At 41.7% G+C, this 20,125-nt stretch overlaps 3 protein-coding genes across 8 annotated transcripts in view; 2 read left to right on the top strand and 1 right to left on the bottom strand.

The window, feature by feature from the left end:
* Positions 1–4,852, top strand: part of ec (ubiquitin specific peptidase echinus) — a 104,608-nt gene extending 99,756 nt beyond the window's left edge. For all 5 annotated transcript variants that reach the window (XM_031990127.2, XM_031990128.2, XM_031990131.2 and 2 more), the window contains one exon: positions 27–4,852. In XM_031990127.2, coding sequence (XP_031845987.2) covers positions 27–3,838 — 3,812 coding nt within the window. In that variant the 3' untranslated portion in view covers positions 3,839–4,852. The remainder of the gene's footprint in view (positions 1–26) is intronic.
* A 213-nt stretch (positions 4,853–5,065) lies between these two features.
* On the bottom strand, positions 5,066–13,098 carry LOC116432835 (membrane metallo-endopeptidase-like 1). 2 transcript variants are annotated; one of them, XM_031990268.2, is made up of 18 exons: positions 11,940–13,098; positions 11,158–11,318; positions 9,830–9,991; positions 9,477–9,560; positions 9,037–9,248; positions 8,629–8,823; positions 8,440–8,553; positions 7,862–8,003; positions 7,568–7,685; positions 7,231–7,321; positions 6,971–7,147; positions 6,788–6,888; positions 6,656–6,714; positions 6,519–6,570; positions 6,385–6,452; positions 6,145–6,290; positions 5,801–5,962; positions 5,066–5,322 (listed from the first exon to the last, which is right to left on the bottom strand). In XM_031990268.2, the coding sequence occupies exons 1-18, from the start codon at positions 11,957–11,959 to the stop codon at positions 5,143–5,145; spliced, it is 2,244 nt and encodes a 747-aa protein (XP_031846128.1). In that variant the 5' UTR covers positions 11,960–13,098; the 3' UTR covers positions 5,066–5,142. The 2 variants fall into 2 exon arrangements, with proteins under 2 accessions (XP_031846128.1, XP_031846127.2); XM_031990267.2 differs by lacking the exon at positions 11,940–13,098 and having other exon boundaries at positions 11,158–11,927.
* Positions 13,099–13,698: 600 nt separating this feature from the next.
* The window catches only part of alpha-Man-Ia (alpha-Mannosidase class I a), a 611,213-nt gene continuing 604,786 nt past the window's right edge, over positions 13,699–20,125 (top strand). The window contains exons 1-2 of the mRNA XM_031990269.2: positions 13,699–14,255; positions 18,721–18,945. Of these exons, the coding sequence (XP_031846129.1) occupies positions 13,875–14,255; positions 18,721–18,945 (606 nt within the window). The 5' untranslated portion in view covers positions 13,699–13,874. The remainder of the gene's footprint in view (positions 14,256–18,720; positions 18,946–20,125) is intronic.

Raw genomic sequence — 20,125 nt, 5'->3', positions numbered from 1 at the left:
AATGAAATACTAATCATTAATTCCAGAAGGTGCACCGGAAGGTAGACACTCAAGAGAAAACAGCAAATCCGGCCAGCACTCTCGGCAGAGTTCCAGAGACAAGGGTAACCACTCGAGGCAAAACAGTCGCGAACTTCTGACAGGTACAGCAGCAACAGTCACAGACAAGCCGGCAGCGAAGAGTATCGAGATCTACGCCACCCTACCGAAGAAGAAGACTCTGCGTAGCAAGGCTACAGCGGTGAACGTGATCGAGGACGAAGAGTACATGCTCTACGACCGACCAGTCCAGAGGACGGGTCTGTTCAGCCGTGCAAAGCGCTGCGACGATGACAAGAAGGATAAAAAGCGAGCTCGGAGCGAGGAGAGAAACAAGAACGTCTCGAAAGACTTCTCCATAGCTCCTCCACGTTCCTCGCCATCCCCTAAAGGAACAAAACTCGAGAAATCGAAGGATACCGTTGACGTAGTCAGCAGTAACTCAAGAAATCCTCAACCGAGCAATGCGAACGGCGAACAGAAGCAAGGAAAGAAACAGCACAAGATTCGCAGGAAACTGTTGATGGGGGGATTGATCAAGAGGAAGAACAGAAGCATGCCAGATCTGCGCGAGGGACAAGACGGACAGACGAGCGTGAGCGTCGAGGGCTCCTCGAACACCTTGCCAAAGCAGTCAGTGGACGATTCCAGCGTAGGTTTGAAGGGGAACGAGGTGTGCCAGTCTCTGAGCGGTTACCTGTCAGAGGGCCACCTGGAGTTCACCGGGAACAGCAACAGTAGCCCGGGCAACACGAGCAACCCGAACCTAGAAAGAAGTCGTCTGATGAGGAAAAGCTTCCACGGAAGCGCCGGCAAAGTGTTACACGTAGCGAAGGTACCTCCGCCACCTCCGCTCAGGACCACTTCTCAGCTTAGCAAGTCTAAGTGTTCGGGTGAAGTGCACAACGAGCAGCAAACGGACAAGTCGATGTACCAGTCCGAGGGACAGTGTTCCTCTAACTCAGCCCAAGAACAGAACGGAGCATACTGGAATCACATGAGCACCGGGACTTCGTCCAACAGTGCTAACAGAACATCGAACTACACCGACTACTCTTCCGAGTCTCATTCGTTACCGTTTCTACCCTCCTACAGCATGGAGAAGAGCACCAGCAATGTATCTTCGTCTTGCCAGAATTACAACAACAAACCTAGAATTCAGGATGATGTCGTGCAGTACGCTAATGGGATTTTGTACGAGCCTACGTTTGTAGTGACCCGCGCGGATGTACACAACGAGCAAAGTCCCGTGAAGCAGCCGAGTCAGGTGGACATGTTGCCTCCGTATCCCGAAAACGGGAATGTCTCTCATTCGAGGCAGCCTAGCGAAGACTTTCCTCCTCCACCGTACCCATCGATTCACTCTGTCTCGCATTCGAGGCAGGCCAGTGAGGATTTCCCTCCGCCGCCACCACCAATTGACGATACTTCCAATCACCCTCAGGATAATCAACAACAATACCAGCAACAGCAATACCAGCAACAACAATACCAACAACAGTATCAGCAGCAACAATACCAGCAGCAGTATCAACAACAACAGTCTTCCATTTCCATGCAACAGCGCCAACAGCAGTTGGAGAATCAGCAGATCAGCAGTTTATTAACCCAACTGCAGATCAAAAGGGATCAGATTCTGGCTTCTAAAGGCAGGGAAGAGAGAAGGCCTGTAGAGCAGGAGGACGAGGAGAAATCTGCCAGCGAAACGTGGCTCCGCGAGCTGCAGGCCAAGCAGGCCGAAAGAAGATTGAAAAAACAGAATCCCTTGGACCAGGATATACCGAAGGTAAGGGCGTCACCTTCTTCGATCACTGGACCAACAGTTGCGAGGAGGACCAGCGATCTGATGATGAACAGTTTGGGACAAAATTATGATCCGGTCAGCCGTGACGTTCCCGATTGTCCCCGAGTCGTTTCTTCTGTGAAGGATATGGCAGCTAGATTCGAACAGATCAAACTGCAGCCTGCCCCGAAGACGGAAGCTGAGCAGAAGCTACCAGGCAAACAGAGTGTGAACTGCGTATCGCCTTCGCCAACGATGGATGTCCCGCAAGATGTCCAACAGGCGGAGGAAACGAGGCCGATGAAACTCTCATCGCAGAACCTGGCTGCCTTCACTAAGCCCGAAACGCCTTCGAGTCAGTCAATTTTGAACTCCAGTTTCGAATCAAGCTCCAGCCAGAATACCTTCATTTCCACTGCTACGCCCAATAATCCAATGAACGCGCAACAGAGCGGTTTGAATGCCGCACTAATGTCTATGTCTTTGACGCTGCCCCATGAGAATGGCTTGCCTATCGACTACCCCGAAGACGACATCAGTGAAGTCGCTATGCAGAACACCATTCAGAACACAACGATCCTGCCGAGCGAAGAAGACATTGCGCCCAGAAAGGTGAAGCGAAGGATTGGTAAGAAGAAGAGCGTCTCATTCTGCGACCAAGTGGTCCTCGTGGCTACCGCAGAAGACGACGAGAAAGATTCTTACATACCGAACCCGATCCTGGAAAGGGTACTCCGCTCGGCAATGAACAAACCGGAGACCGCTCAGGTCCTCCGCGAGATCAGAAGTCTTCAGGAGGCAGAACTGAACCGGGAGAATGGCACAGTCATAAAATTCCAGCAGCAGACTCTTCCTCTGAAGAGCGAAGCTGACAGCGTGCCAGCGACACCCTACCAAGATCAACTGAGAAGCGTGAATCCGATACCAATTCCAGACACCATAAAGCCTACCTTCGGTCGACAGAACTCGAATGAATCCGTGGGCTCGTTATCGGACAAAAAACTTTCCAGTTCCTACGGAAACGAAGGACAAGACGTCGTCAGAGAAACATATTCCGGAGTTCCAAATGTCTCCAAACCGCCTACTTCCTATTCTCCTCAGCTGCAACAGCAAATCAGGTACTCTCAGAACGGGTACATGCCCTACGTGCAGCTGCAAAGCTCTTACCCCCAAACGCAGACGTCTCATCCGAGGAATCAGAGCATACCCATCTCTCAGACGCAGAAACCGGCTAGCCCGTATCCGAGTCAAATACACGGACAATACGTTCAAAACAACGTGCAGCAACAGAAGCCGATGTGCCAAAAGAACAGCTACCAAACGTACTACCAACTGGAGCAACAGCACAACCAGGTTAACAAGCAGATGTCCCAGCAACAGCAGCAGCAGCAACAACAACAGCAACCGAACGTGAACCAGAGGATCGGGACTCACAACGCCAGCCCGATAACCGTGCAGCACTCCCAGCAGCAGTTCGCTTATCCGCCGACCCAGTCACCAAGCCCGTATCAGAACCAGTACACCCACAGTTCCTATCAGGGTTATCCTTATCAATCGGTTCCTCAACAGAACAGAGTGAACCAACCCTTGCCGCAGTATCAGCCGCCACCGAATCCATCCGCGTCCTATCAACAGCAACAGGGAGTGCAGAACTACCAGCAGAGGCACGAGAATTATCAGAGACCACCGCAGAAGCCTGACCAGCAGAACATCCTGGCGCCTAATCAAACCTACCCGAACCCTCTACAGAACGGTCAGATACAGTCGAATATGAAGTACCCGACCTACCAGCATCCGCCAGTTTCGAAGCAGAGCAAACAGATGCATTTCGTGTCCTCTGCGAAAGGCAATGCCGCGGTTCCTCCGCAATCCACGTCTTCCTTGCAGAAACCCGCTGTATCAACCGCGGCCAGGACGGCTCCGTGCCACCTCTGCCGCAAGAAGCAGGTCACCGAACCAGCGATCTACTGCTCGGACTGCGACTTCTACATGTCCCGCTTCCGGCCTAAGAACTGAGACTCCTATCGATGAGACTCGAGAATCTGGGATTCGTAGCGAAAACTATTGTCTAATATGTTCATTGAACTCTCACGTGTAAGTTTCCTTTCCCTAGGCTACAGAGACTCGATCAATTGCAGCTGACCCTTCGGGAGAACCGATGCATGAAGATATTTCTCTGCTTTGTACAAAGTTTAGATTAGGCGTAGACGCGTGTCAGTGAAGACCTTCGTCGTGCAGCTATTATGTTTTATCGGACGTGTATCATTGATCATGTACTTAGCGTCGCTTGTAACTTATGGTAGATCGTGTAGAAACAGTGTACTCGACTTTCCTAGAGCGATCGTTGTTTCATGCTTTCTGTGTCGAGTGGATCAGTTCGATTTTTTTTTATTGTCTAGTATTATCCGAGCTTCTTCTGTTGCATATAATGTTAGCTCTTAGGTTAAATCCGTTAAGTTTTTTTCGTTGTATAAAGTATTCATTAAGGATTAACTTTAGGTAGTTCGAGCGAGAGTGAGAGAGAGAGAGGGAGAGAAAGAGAGGGAGAGAAAGTGGGAGAGAGTGAAGTTTAAATATTAACACTTCTGTTTGACGCACACGTTCGTTCGATGCCCCATTGTACTTCGTTCGGGAGACAGATTGTCAGAATTGTGATACTAGCCATGCTACACGTAGAGTTCTTATCGTTAAATTGTAGAAACAAGTAATCGAGGGCCAGACTGGAGGTAGCGAACGTAGTAATCGTAACGGAAGCGTGGACGGAATATGATCTCTGATGAAAGCGTGAAGTTTTTCTCTTTTTTTTTTTTATTTTATGTTGATAGGCGTTGATGTTCATATATATATATATAAATATATATATACATAAATAAATATATTGTGTACTTAAGCAGTTACGTTATATCGCGCGATCGCCCGCGTAATAGATCGATGTACAAATCCACGGTTTTATACGTTTTGTATAAGTATTTTGTTTTAAAAATACTTGATTTCCTCCCGTACGACATTGAATAAAGCGCTGTCAAAATAGTTCTGTATCTCTGCGAGTTATTTCATCCTGGAATCACTAGTATTCACGTTAGAAATTTCAATCCGATTCGATCTTCAATTTGCATATCCATTACGTAGCAGAAAGCACGTGATTTTTATTCATTAATTAATATTTTGTTTGCAGTTTCATTTCTTGAAAGGAAATGTCCCGTCGCAAAGAGTATTTCATCAATACGAGTACTTTCACATTGCTTACAACATTTACTTCATTTTAATGTCAACACTTACACGTATAAAATTATACAAATTCGCTTTTTACAGTACACTATTCAATTCCATAAATTACATTTATGCGGTGGATTCATTGGACTGTTCTGTGAACATTGAAACGTCTCGGTGAAGGCAGCCATGTTGGTAAGGGATCCGATAATGCGATATTTCGGCGGACTGTGTTCGTCGCTGTTGGCCACGTTCTCTGCGTATAATGGCCTGACTGACGAACACCAGGCCTGTAGAAACCAATTTTTATAACAATCAAATGTAAATATCCAGTTAGACTGAAGTGTAGGCTATAAAAGAATCGACAATTCTGTGGACAGTATTATTAAAATAACATACAATCAAATTTAGCGTCAAGTTGTCGATGTGCTTAGCCCGCTCCGCTTTCGATGATTATTAAATTTACTGTTGTGGACATGATTTTGAACAACTTTTTTCCTTATTTGTTGTCAACGGAAGGTTTGGTCGACTTTATATGTTGTATCAAACGATTTTCACGATTATCTCGGAAACTAAAGCCTTCTGTTGACAACAAATAAAGGAAAAAGCTGTTCAACATCATATTCCCAACAACATATTCGAAAATCATCGAAATCGGAGAAGAGCTAAGCACATCGGCAACTTCATAAAATTTAGTAGTCAAGTTTTATCACTGAAAATACTCCGATTTCATAAACTTCAATGAAGTTTAACGAGATGCTAACTTACATGCGCGAATTCTATGAAGAACAGTTGGTCGTCAGTGACATTCTCTAATCCTGGTAGCTTCGTTTGAGGTTTCTGGCTCGCTAGTTTCTTGTAAGCTGCGAAAGCCACTTGTACGCCGACCGCGTCAGCCAAATTTTCGTCCTCTGTCAGTTTACCATCCACCTAAACAAAGTTTTTATTTCACCTATTCAGCTCTTCAGTTGTTATTGTAATTGTACAATATAATACATGGTTCGATGTATTGTTAAACTGAACAATTAATAAAACAGCTGCAAGTAGTTGTTGAAGTAACGATTCTTGTAAATGTAAATTTTGTAAAATTTAATAAACCAGACAAAAATGACCTGCACAGGTTCTCCATTTTCATCTTCAACGTCAAGGGTGTAATTATTGAATTGATCTACGAAGCAGGATGCTCGTTCATTGTATTCGTCGATTATATCCTGAGAAATCCACGAAGACATGTAACCATCCACGTCGTATTTTATTCCTGAATGAAAAAAATGATTTACATTTGATACATATTTATGAAACTGAGTTTTGAAGACGCCGTTTGTACGAAGAAAATTATAGTAGAATTCTACCTTCGTTATCGAAACCATGAGATAACTCGTGTCCGATTATAAAACCAGTGACTGCATAAGTTATGGCGCTGATAGAACACGGACAACAAATATAATTAGCGTTAACTACTTAATAGGAACATAATAGAACTTACTCCGGTAAAAATGGCGTGAAAAAGGGGTCCTGTAACTCAGCTGCTGGAATAACTAAAAAATCAAGGTCAAATTGCCGATTTTAATTTTAATATTTTTAAGGTGCACGTGAAAAATTGTTATTCGATGAAATACTCACGCATGGTGTTAACTGCTGGTGTGTAGAATGCGTTAACTGTTATAGGAAAATCCAACCATCTAAAAATTAATATGAATGCGAGAAATGTTTTACAGTTAATTAAGTGGTTATTATACGTTCTTGAGAACTCACGCGGTTCTGACGACGGGCTTTCTAAAATCTTTCATTCCCTTAATTAGTTCGTGCTCGGCGCAATTTAATAGATTTTGAAAGTAGTCCTGACCTATATTTAACTGCGAAAAATTCGTAAACATATTTGAGCGATCTATGTAAGTAGCTTTATTTTAATATATTCATTGGATAACGTTTCGGTACCCCTTTGTAGAATTGAATCATAGCTTGATCGTCCTTGTACCATTCTGGGTATCCAATTTGTATTTCAATCGTATCCAATTTCCGCGACAAAGACCTTTTCACTGAGCTCGATAGCCATTGTGCACGCATTATGCGGTTACCTAACTCTTCTTTTATTCTTTGAACCATTTTCTTTGCCTTGAAAGAGACGAAATTTCATATGTCAACAATAGGAACCAGTTTTCAGCACATTTTTTGGTCATCACGTCAACAAACTGTACCTCGGCAATAACGTCGTCCGAAATGTACTTTTTGACGAACATATACGACACCGCATCTTCCATTTCCATGTTAAGCACGCAAAATTTCCATCTACCAAAATTAATCATAATTTAATTCCCTCCAGAATAAATTCATTCGACTTATGAATGTCTATTCCATCTTTCAACCCTTAACTTCCCAACTCTTTCAACGTTTAATCACATTTGTCCTAAAATTTTGTCCTTTACTTTTAAAACTTTCATTGTCCAAAGAAAGTAAAATATTTTCTACTATTCTTCTTTCGAAATACCTCAAACTATTTTCTGGTATCTTAACATATACAATATCTTCACATACCGTGGCATATAGTTAGAGATATTATACGACGAATAGGACATGTTGAAAACGATGTCCTTCATCTCTTGCGTGGTGTACGACAGAAAGTTGTTGATCATGTTCCATTGCACGTAATTCACTAAAAATGGTAAATCCCATGAGAACAATACCGTGTCCACGGTCATCGGTCATTCAAGGGGAATCAGAGACCGTGATGGCGGTCATGCGATCATTCTAGCGCGGTCGGGAGTACAGGTGAGCGATGGCGAGCGAGAATTACCGTTGCTCGTAAAATTTCTGTAATTACGGCATTACCGAGCGCACGTTGCGAGGTGTTTCCCAGCAGCCGCGCCAGTTTATGAAGGAACATCGGGTTATAAACCACAATCGGTTCGGTCGCGTTTATGCTAACGTTAGCCCGCTTGAACGTGTATTGCATCACTTCCAAGAAATTGATCTGCAAGCAATCGTAGAGGATTGAAAGAGATTTCACCTTTGTCCGACGATTACTTCAATTGTCTTCTAATAGCGAGCTGATGATACACTCGTACAATCACTGGTCGGCCTTGATAGTACTACTTGAAAAATTGATTAGAGGATACAGGAAACAGGAAAAGTGGCGACGTTTACGTTTCCTTTACACGGCACTGCGCGTGATGAATAATCAATGCATTCGAATCGTGAATTATTGCGCGTACATTTCTACAAGAATTTTCGCGATTCGCTTATCATTTCGGTGATTTCTACTAAAAATTGCTATTCTCTTATTTACGATTTTATAATTGACAAGATAATGGTTTTATATTTTATGAGGCGTTCGAATCTTGTTTGTGGCGATTGCAAATGATAAGCAAGAGGATGAGGAAATGTTTCAATTCAAATATTAGGTTTACTTGCGCTGTTTTCGACTTGACACCAGAACTGTCGTACCACATCTGTAACTCTTCGATGGTCATTCTTACTGAGTTATTGTTGGCTGCATGTGACACCTTGTCCGTTTCGATGATCTATGAAGTTTATATGGTTATGTTAGATATTTTGGACAATTCTGAATGGCGGGGACCATGGGTAAGAATTATTACATCGTTTAATTCGATTTCAAATTCCAGCATTTTCGTCATGTCATCGATCAATTGCCGCCGACGCAGTCTGTAACCTTTCTCTTTCGCAAACGCATGTATTATGAGATAGATGCCTTTCAAGTACTTGCGATCGAGTTCAACGTTGCTGGAGACTTCTCTTTTCACTCCCATAGGATGCTCTGTATCTTGATCTATCTGTAACGGTGTATAATCATATTTTACCTAGCAAACAAGTACACATTTGCATTATTTTAAACGATTCATTGAGTATCAACGGTCGAAATATTTGAAACAGTTAATTCAACTGTTTCTAAACTATTTGCAAGGTGTATATAAATAACGAGACGCTCTAAAAGTGATTGTTCAAAATAATTACTGGAGTGTATCGTATCATTGACCAAGGCTTACTGTAAGTACGTATCGCGTCGTATCATTCTGATCAATTTCGTATTCGATATTGTAGAAAGCGCTGTTGCCGATCAATGCCACGTAATCCCTGTCGATCTTTTGCCAAGGGAATTTCTTAGAGCTCCATTCCTTTACTGGCATCGCTATCGGCCATCCACCGGTAGTGTTCAGAATTTCTTGTATAGGTTTAATGCCTCTCCTTTCGATCGCCTCTGTTTTCACGAAACAACAATTGTGCATAAAAATGGATTTCGATTGCAGTATTCGCCGAACTTCCATTGCAAAAATGGAGGATACGTCAACTAAACACTCAATAACAAACAACTGCGTTGATCCTTCTTTAATCATGTATTACTTAAAATTTTGAGAGAAAGATTCAAGCGAATACGATGAAGTAACGGTTGATTAATGAATATTCTTATAAACAGTATTTTCCTCACCAACGTTCATGCAGGAACGATAAAGTTTCCTCGCCATTTTAACTGGCAGAATGTCGGTGGGTTTATCTGGCTCCTCGAGGACATCTTGAAAGAAAAGGTGCAGAAATAATTGAATGCGTGCGTCTTAATTGAATCTGAATAATTCAAATATGATCTATGGAATTCTGTAAAGATGTTTATGCGAGGAATATGTAGTTATAGAAACTACATAGCTGTATTTGGCCTGTTTCTTTCCGATGGGATAGAATGCATTGTCGAGGAACAGAGGAATAATTGTGGAAACTGGATGAAGAAAGATGAAAACTCTACACAGAAATCGGTCATTTAAATGGATACAAGGACCTTCGTCTTGCCTCTAATGCGTTCATAGGTTTTCTTCGTGACGACGTCGTCCTCGGACCATTCCACTTCATTGTCTGGTATAGCGTTGTGTTCCTCCCATGAGCCGCAAGCGTATTGGTAAAAATCCTCGCAAGGATCTACCGAGGTGTCCATACTATCAAGAATTCTCCTAGCTGTCGTTTAAAGGAAAAGATCAAACCAAACATTAACCTTTTCTCATTGTCGCATGCGTGATTAACAGTAGAACTACCCCGTACCAATCAGAATTACTGGTTTCGCTTTTGTTGTTTCGCAACTATTGATACCTTTAAAGCATTGAATGTTCAAAATGATTTTGAAAATAAATAGTCCCAATTAAATATTATAATGAATGTCCGAAGAAACTAAAAATAATCTATTGTTACAATTTTTATAGGGATTACACATGAATCTTATTAAATGCTCGGTAGTTCTAGTGTTGAATTTGAATGATGAAATTCTCAGTTATTAAACAATAACTTAAAGCTTGTCATTGTTTGCTTTCTTAAATTCTTCGTCAAGTTAATGTTGCCTTTTGCAGCGCATCGTCGCGCATCCGATTTTTCGGTACGACCATCAATAATAAAAATACGAGTGACAAAAGATTAGCAGATCAGACTTCGAACAATGTAGACGACAATTAGTCGCCCGTTCCTTTATCTGCACAAAAATGTGCAATAGCTAATTAGGTGCGACAGCGATAATGCTTATTCATGAATGTTTTGTTTACGTCTGCTGCCTCGTCTCGTTGGACAATTTACAACCAGTTCCTCGTCTCTGAGCGGTAAGTACTATGCACTGAAGTGGAATATCCTCACCTAGACTAAACAAGCATTGCGATACTACACAATTCACGGGAATCCTTGCAATTCGAAGTGAAATTAAAATAATCGTATACATTCGACGATTAACGGTAGAATTTCAAAAATTACGCTAATTACCCAGTAAAATTGTAACCAATTATACTACAGTCTCCATGAGAAGTAATTATTATTCAAACTTCATCGACAACAAGCGGAAAGTCTATAATTTATCAATACGTTTTTAGCATATATCGACAATCGCTTTACAAAATGACTGTCCGTTAGAACAGATGATGTCTAATCGCGATTTACGGTGATTTTCCATGTTTATTCGCGTGCCTGGTTCTCATAGCGCACGTAATTCATTGTTCGGGCGCGATAAAAACATTTTCCGATTTCACTCGTTCTCTTTTTACGCGGCCGACGATGGAACGCGAGTAGCCGCTTATGCAATACGGTTCTGTGCGATAAAAACCGCGATTCATGTAAATGTTACGTCGTGGGATTGCGAAACCCACCGATCTCGTTGCAGTGCGCCGTTTCGCAGACTCTTTGCTCCTTGTTTCCGCGATAGTCGCGTTCCGATTGCGCTTCCGTGTTATTCGTCGTGACCAGTGTCCTCCAGATCCTGGCCACCGATAAGGACGCCGGGAATGATGCCACGACCGTTAGCTGACATCTGCGGAAAAAAGGAAATCTCTGCATGATCCCTGCGCGGAGGAAAAGATGTGAAGTGGAGTGACATCATACAGTGGACACGCATCCCTCTGCATTATATTTTCTTAAAGTCTTGCGCCATTTAATCGATGCACACTATTCCAAGGACACCTATTTTCTATCTTCTCGCAGATCTTCATTTATTTTGTTAAATAGATCACAGGTGACGCAGGTTTCGTTTGAATTATTGTTTCAGTAACAGTCATCGCAAAGAATTATTGTTGACAACGGTGTATACCCAGTGCGTCAAAGTAAATACTCGTTTAACGCAGTAACTTACTGAATCGGCGAAGTTTGACAAAGTCGGAATAATTTGTTCGGTAATCACAGAACTTGGAAATTTTAGATTATTCCGGTAATCTTGTATACGGCGATTATTCTGTTAATCTTCTTGCGTATTCGAATTGAATGAAGTTTGGTTTGTATCACCTTCGTTTGTATCACCTTTCTTAATGTGGATATGACTCACGCTGTGGTGTACTTGCTGATAAGAGTTATCGACGGTACACGAAAAAATGTGAAGAATCGCGTTATACCTGTACGTTGAACGTTTATTTGTTATCCGCCGCGTGCAGTCACTTACATTAGCAACAGGAGCCGCATGCTACCCGGTTGAGTGAAGTCCTGGACTGATGCACCCGTTGCGGCAATCAGTCATCCAAAAGTCGCGAACGCGGCCGTCCTTTTCTAACGAATGTGTACCGCGGGACGTACTTTTCGAATTCGTCGGAGCCAATAGCCACGCGAGACTAATTCGCGAGCAATGTTTTATGAAATGAATGAAGCGGAGTGGGATAAACCGGGAGCGATTGATTTCTTATACGTGACGCTCGCGACATCCGGATGCCGCGTGGAATCAGACAATTGACTCGCGGGATCTGATCATTACTTTATAGCGTTTTGTACACGAACATCGTAATTTACCGGTTCATCGTCATCATTGTTTACATTTATTTGGTCACATAATGATCCTTACATCTACTACTGGAAATACCTGTTTTTATCGTGTAAAATAGTGGTTACTAAGAAACGAGGAAGAAGAAGCTGTAATTCTTTAATTCATGGTGATTAATATGTAGCTATTATTTAATACTTTTATCAAGAATATCTTTGCGGAAGTAACGTACATGTACGACTTAATGACTGAACGATAGTATAAACGTATCTGAACACTTTGTAAATCCCTTCTTTTTTCTTTATCCCGCATTACATAATTCCACGCATTTATTAAACGCGCTTTCATAGAGTTGCGTAATGTGAAATGCCCAAAAAGATTCTTGAATCATTGCTGAAATCGTATGTTGGGTCTTGGCGTCCATGTCAACACATGATACCCGGAGTAATAAATGTCCTGCAAGCATACATGACTACACATAATTTTCCATGTAGACTTTCATAAAAGAAAACAAAACGTCCACATTCTTTGCATCATCGATATTTTACATCGTCAGACATGAAATTCCATAAGATGATTCTCGTCGGTGCTCGATCAGTTTTCGTGGATCGTACTTTATTCGATGGCGCCATCCGTGGAAAAATGGTGAAACCGATGGACAAGTGGTACCGACAGGGCTGCGCACCCTTGTAGCTTCAAGATCAACCCTTTATTGTTAAAATCTAAATAAACGAACATCAATTTTTCTGGGATTAATAGAATAATCCGTACAATAAACCTAGTGTTAAGATTTCAATTGAGCTGTATTCCAGTAGTGCCATTACCGAATTAGTTTCGTTAATCATTTCGTAGGAGTATCTGTACCTTTCCAGTAACTGTAAAAGAAGAAATCAGAAATAAGCAATTTTGACCGATCCGGTAATTCTGGTGTTAAACCTATATTTATACTTTATTACTTACACTGTAACTAATACAAAAACATTACACCTGACCCTCGATTCACGCGGACTTTCCTCACGCCTCTTTTTTACGCTGTAAATTGGAACGCTACTACGATCTGAATTTAGCAACAGCGAATAAAATATACTTTCGTTCTCTAAAATGTCATTATTATTATTCCTTTTGTTAACCTATATAAAATAAACATGTATTTCTAAAACTTATACCAGCCTCTTCAATATTCTGTCCTCTCTGGTACCGACAGGCTCTATTTACATAATTCCGCGTAAAACGAACCCACGTGGAACGTGTTTTCGCGTAAACCGAGAGTCAGATGTACATCATTGATCGGTTCAGAGAACTGATTTACCGGCAACGAGTAAACGCGAAACCACCAATTCACCTGAACCAATCAACACACCCGTATCATGCCCATCGAGCATGCGCTAATTAATCCGCGCGACTCGGTCCCGTAGTTCCCGCGTGAAACGCGCCAGCTGATCGGCGCTTGTGCAGCGACCAAGTGTCAAGTTTGTCGAGCAGGTGGTGCTCGCGTGCCACCGTATTCGTAATGGCGTGCGACGGCTAGGAAAAGGGCAACAACGCGCACGAGTGCTCGGGTTTTCGTCTGTTGTAAAAACAGGAAGTGCGTTGGTGCGTGCGTGGCGTGACGGTATCGTGAAAATGACAACGTCGTCGAGCGTTCTGCCGTCGTATCAGCGGTTCGTGAACGGTGTGCCGGTTGCCCTGTTCTCGAGACGGTCGTTCCGTTCCCGTGAGAAGTATCTGATCCTGTTGGTGTTTTTGTCGTTCGGTGTCGTGTGTTTCGGTACGTTCTTCTTTTTGCCGGATTTCCACTCGGGTACCGGCGGCGCGGCGGTGAACAGTGTCTACCGTGTGTACCAGCACATGCAGAAAGCGGGACCAGAGTTGCTCATACCGGCGCCACCTCGTATGCAATTGGGCCCGAGGGGCCCCGTGGCCCATCCGAATGCAGTGCCACCCGGTCACGAGGGCGCCGATCATCAGGATGTCCATCTGCTCGAGGACAAGCAAAAGCTGCAGGTCCGCGCGATTTCACGCCTCGACGTCGCGTTTCTTTCGAGCCTCGATACTCGACTATCGAATTCTTGGCCATTCGAAAGCGCGCCACCTGTCACCATACCTTTCGCTCTTTCTCTCTCTAACCTGCTCCGCTCTTTCCCCAGCTCTCTCCCTTTCTCTTCGCCTCTACGTCGCTCTATTTCTGCCGTGACATTCAAAACGTCTAACGCTCCGGCTCGACATTGACTGTTCTTCGATCAACCGTTTTCTCTGTTCCCCTCTTACGCCGTGTTGCCCCATTTCGCTTCTTCAGCTGTTACCACCGCTCCCCCGACTCGTTTGTTTACGTGCCACCGTTCTGACGTATTCCGGGCACACGTGTGCATGCCTAACGGTCCGAACTGTTCCGCACGTCGCGCGGCTCGTGAAATTCTTCCGCGGATCCACTCTCGTGTTCCCGTTTCGATACGTTTACCGTCGCCTCCTAACTGTCATCGCGTTTACGCGGCTCGCGCATCAACCACATGCTTGTGTACAGCAGTCTCGCCATGCGGACGTGCGCCGTGCGCGCGAGGATCGTTCGGGATGTTTGTACATGCTTTAGACGTTGCATGCTCCTCGCTGAGAGTATGGGACGTTTTATCTGGGACTTTAGGTACACTATTGGCTGAAAGTTTGGAATTACCGCGTACCTGTTGAGAAACGTTTTTAATACGTTGAACTCTGTAGGCTCCAATATTGCACCAGTTATAATATTAAATATTTTAATGAATCTTAGAGAAACTACTCTAAAATTATTCGATTTTCCACGCATTCAAAGTTTGTACTAACAAAGAAAATAAAAGATCGAAGAAATGTTATAGCATTTCTGATTTTCGCTAGGAATACTATAAAAATTAGTTGCAGTTGCTGATAGATTACAAAACAACCTGCAATGCTGGGGGTTAATACGTTGAATACCGTAGGGGTCACCGGTGAGCTTGGTATATTCTGAGCATCCTGGCTATTAGTTTTTCGAGTGTTTCTAATTTTGTATCTTTACTATATGTAATGCTCAACGCTTAAATCTCAACAGATATTGAAGTTTCTAAAGAAAAATTAGGAAATCTAATTGAATTACTCAGACATTTTAACTACTTTCGTTTTTCTTGTTTCATAACGATCGGTACTTTAAAAGCATTGAGTACTCAAAACGATTTTGAAAATAGTTCCATTTGAGATCTATAACAAATATCCACAAAGATTGAGAACAATCTATCGTTACAATTTTTATACGGACCACAGATCAAGCATAATAAATGCTAAGTAGTTCTACTGTTAAACTGGGTGTATTGCCTGTATAAGAGCGTTATGAACGTAAGAACTAGCTGAAATCTCTGAAATCACAATGCAACGTGTTGATATCTGATGTAACAACAAACGATCATTTCAAAGATAATCGGTATATTCTCTTATCACGGGGATCAGCAAGTTATTTTAAATTTTTGGCCGGTGGTGTACATGATCGTTGGAATATATGGTGTTTTGTAACGTAATCTATTTATCGGTATCATTTATCGCTTGAATTTAGCATTTTATAAAGTTCCTCAATTTCAGTAATGAAAATAACGAACAGACGAGCCTCGATATTGAAAGTGATCCTGTTTATCACTATCGGGATACGTTGTCGCATGATTTCCATTGGCCGTTATCGAGTTATCTAATTTTTCGTCGCAGTGACGCACTGCCAGCGAGCGCGTCGCTCGTGAGAATGAGTTTTATCAGCGGTAATAGATTCTCGCCGTAAAATTTCGGAGCACAATTACCGACGCATCGATGCGACCCTCATTGAGGCGCTCCAGTTGCGCTGTTTCTGTATACCCGGTGTCGCAATAGTTTCATGCTCTTCTATTGCGCTGGTTCATAGAGATAATTTTCCATGAATAAAGTTGCGACGATTTGAAATAACCTACTTCTGAGTCAGTTTTCATTTAGCCTTTAATTGGTTAAATTTTCATAATTTAATTCATTCATTTTCTTAACCCCTTGACGTACAATGACGAGTGTGTCTCAGGATGAAAATTTCTAGACTAATTTAACAACAATCAATGTTGTTCGTTACCCACCGTTCAAAGCGAACTATTTTGCTATTATCAATGTATTATCTTTAAATGAAATTTCCACTCGAAGTAGAATAGAAAGTTTTGCATTTCTTCCAAATTGTCGATAGTAAAATATTACACGAGGTTAGTGGAGAAAGTAAAGAGTACGCCAAGGGATTAATTCCATTTGCAAGTTTTTCTCTTATCGTATGTGAAGATTTCTTTTTTGTCCCTGCACTCATTGCAACGCTGATAGTACAGCGTTTCATCGAAACCGTAGATTGATAAGCGTGCGATGTTGCACGATTTACGGACTGATAGTGGACGTACAGGATTTACCATTTTCACGTTTACTCGGTTTCAATGACTATTCACTCTCTTATAAAATAATAGCGTTCATCGATGATTTCCGTCGCGTCGCATCCGTACATTCCATTTACAAATGTTTAACACCGCAAAATGTTTCTACGTGCCTGTTTATTTTTTTTGCTATAGTCTGATATTTTCGTTTGCATTGTAAATTGTAACGGGCCTTCAATTTTTCTTAACTTTATAAATATTCATACACTACAAAAACGTTTATCGCCGTTGACACATTACCTTCGACGAACAAGTATTTCTTTGAAGTAGATAATATAAATACATTATGCGGTTGCAAATGTTGTTAAATTAAGTAAAATCATTATGCACTTGTTCTTAATGTCTCTTTGAAATTTTCAAAATGTTTTGCACCATAATCAACTTCGGAGATCTGTTAAATTGTACTCCCGAGGATAGACTATCTTGTCTGTGCATATCTCACCGTTTCCACTTAAAGTTCCCTCGAATACACGGAGTCTCATTTAAAAACAAACTTTATCAATTTCTTCCAACTCTAGTTTTGCATAAGAATTCCCCCGATTTATGTCGTATGTAAAACACTACAAGCAGTAATAAATTAGTACAGTTTCCAATGGTTTCCTCTGCTCTCTACTCTCAAATGCATATTTTCATTTTTCTACCTTATGAGGAAGCAATTTTCCTCTCGATTCCTTGCGAAAAATCGAAGTCTCGATTTCCTAGAGTCTCGAGCGTATCATAGAAACTGGAAGATATCAACTAGATAACCTTGGGGATCGTTTAATCGCACCGCGATCGAGATTAAAAGCGTCGCTTGAGCGATAATTTCACTTTTTCCCGATTCCTTCGGTCACCGGAAGGGAATTGCATTTTCGTTTCGTGTTGAAATCGCATTCGGACCACGGTGTTCGGATAAATACGAAGTAGGGGCGGCCATTCTCGAGCGAAATTTGATTTTCATAAAAGTGACCGTCCCCCCGTTCGCGAAAACTCTGCGTAGAATTTTCTATGAAACAGGTTGTAGCGAGAATCGAGGGGGAAAATAGGGTATCTGACGACGGCGGCGGAGGTTGCCGGTGGAATGATTGTATTGTTAGCGTTAAGGGACTGTTTCGTATTGAATGGAGTGGTTTTGTTGAATAAACTGGAACGTTTATGCCACGAAGTGATTGTGTCGCAAATTACTGACCCCTCCAGCTCTCACGCATCCCGCAACCTAAAGATCAGCTTCGATCCCAGCGAAATAGATTTTATGTTTTCATCAGATAAATCATTGTTGACGTTTTTGCGTTAATATTGCGATCAGATACCCCTTTTTCCTTCGATTTGAACATGGATTATGATGTAGATGCGTTCGAATTTCGATTATTTAGTTAATTGAGCAACGTTATTTATGGACGGTCAGAGGATGATGTTACGATATGAAAACCATAGAGTTTGTTATTTAATATTCCAGTTACGTCGCGAGCAAATTATTTTATTACTTTGATCAGTATTGACCTGGTTCTTATCAACTCGTTGAAGTCGTAATCACCTTTTCATATTTAGTTGAGCAATGCTGGATATTATACTATTCATTTTATGTTAAAAGATTATATAAGGATTTTGAGCTTCATAAATACAGCAGAACTTAACATAATGCATACTGTTATCGCTACGTGCATTTATGCATATTTTAAAGTCATGCATCACGAGTAAAAAGATCTATTATGCCAGTATTTAATGAACGATGCGTTCATTATCTTCCCGTTGTGAATGAATTAATCGCGATTCGTTATTCCTCTAGAAATTTATGGCATGCACAGATCTACAATGTTCAGTAAAATAATGAATCAACTGAGATTCAATTATGTTCCTTTTCTTAGATTTCACTTGATATTTAACGTGTAAAGTAATAAAGATGAATTATAATAGCGTATATTCATTCGTTATTTGCTAATCAAATAAATCTTCCGCGTGAGAACTTGAAGGAATTCGAAAGCGACGTGCAGATTTAATGGCTTCTTATTATATGCAAGTTCTTTATCCGACATGCTTGAACAAATCGATTTAACCCCGGATTTCAGGCGAAGATCGACGAGGAATATCAGCAACAGAAGACACTCGAAAAGCCGGAAGTGAATGTTGGTGATTCGCGAGTGCGCGCGAGTAGTTCGTCGTCGTTGGCCGTCCACCGGAAGGACGATGTTCTGGAGACAGTGCCACCCGCTCCTGCGGATAAACTTCCATTAACAGTCGGCGGGGAGGACAAGGATCCCGTCGCCAGGGAGAGGAGGGACAAGGTGAAAGAGGTGAGTCTTTATTTTCATTCAGAGAATCCTACAAGAGGATGTGATTACATCGACGTCGACGCGATTCTTCGAAGAGTATATTAGTAGCCATCGCATGGCAAATGAGCATCCTTTACTTAAACGGTTACGCTTTTAAAAGTTCGACACTTCATTCTTTCTAGAGTAATATTATCGGAGATTAGAAAATTTACGGATTTAAAGTTTGAGGATTTGAAAATTTGAACGGTTGAAAGATTAAAAATTAAAAAATTTGAAAGCTTGAAGGTTTGAAGGCTTGATGGTATGAAAGTTTGAGAATTTGAACGGTTGAAAGTTTAGAAATTAAAAAATTTGAAAGCTTGAAGGTTTGAAGGCTTGATGGTATGAAAGTTTGAGAATTTGGAAGTTTGAAGACTTGAAGGTTTGAAACTGTAAAAGTTTTAATATTAGAACATTTGAAAGTTTGAAAATTTGAAAGTTTGAAGACTTGAAGGTTTGAAACTGTAAAAGTCTTAATATTAGAACATTTGAAAGTTTGAAAATTTCAAAGTCTGAAGATTTGAAGGTTTGAAACTGTAAAAGTTTGAATGTTAGAACATTTGAAAGTTCGTGAATGTAATAACACTGGAATTATAATATTTAAAGGTTCGAAAATTTGAAATTGAAGGGGATGTTAGAAATCTTACCTGCCTCTTCCACAGACGCAATTGTTTCTTATGGTCTAATTTCTGTTACGTGTCGCGTTCGTAAACTCATTGTCAGCTTATGTTTCTCAAGAGTGGACAGCACGAACGCGGTTTCGGTTTCCGTTTCGCAACTAAATTTCAACAGTTTCCGAGTCCGCGGCTACTCGATCCCGCAGTCGCACCGGCTGCATTTGCGTATAAATGAGAATACAGTATGTGCATTCATGGATATTCCGATTAATGGCGTTTCCGGTGCCCGTGCAACCCACTGTGCCGCGAGCGCGGCTAAATCACCGCGAAACGAACGACGGGGTTTCGATGAGATTTCGATTTGCGCCTAATAAAAATGAAATCGTTGGGAAATCATAGAACAAAATTATTGCGAATCTCTGCGCGCCGGTGTTGCTGCCAATAAAATGTTTGAAATGAATATTTATTCCGTTCGTATCAACGACCATTAAATCTAACTTCAAAAGAGAGGGAAAACCCGATAAACTTCCGTTTATGTCGTTTTT

This window comes from Nomia melanderi, chromosome 9 (assembly GCF_051020985.1).
Source record: "Nomia melanderi isolate GNS246 chromosome 9, iyNomMela1, whole genome shotgun sequence".
Lineage (NCBI taxonomy): Eukaryota > Metazoa > Arthropoda > Insecta > Hymenoptera > Halictidae > Nomia > Nomia melanderi.
The sequence above is the reverse complement of the archived record's forward strand: the minus strand, read 5'-3'. Positions and strand labels throughout refer to the sequence as shown.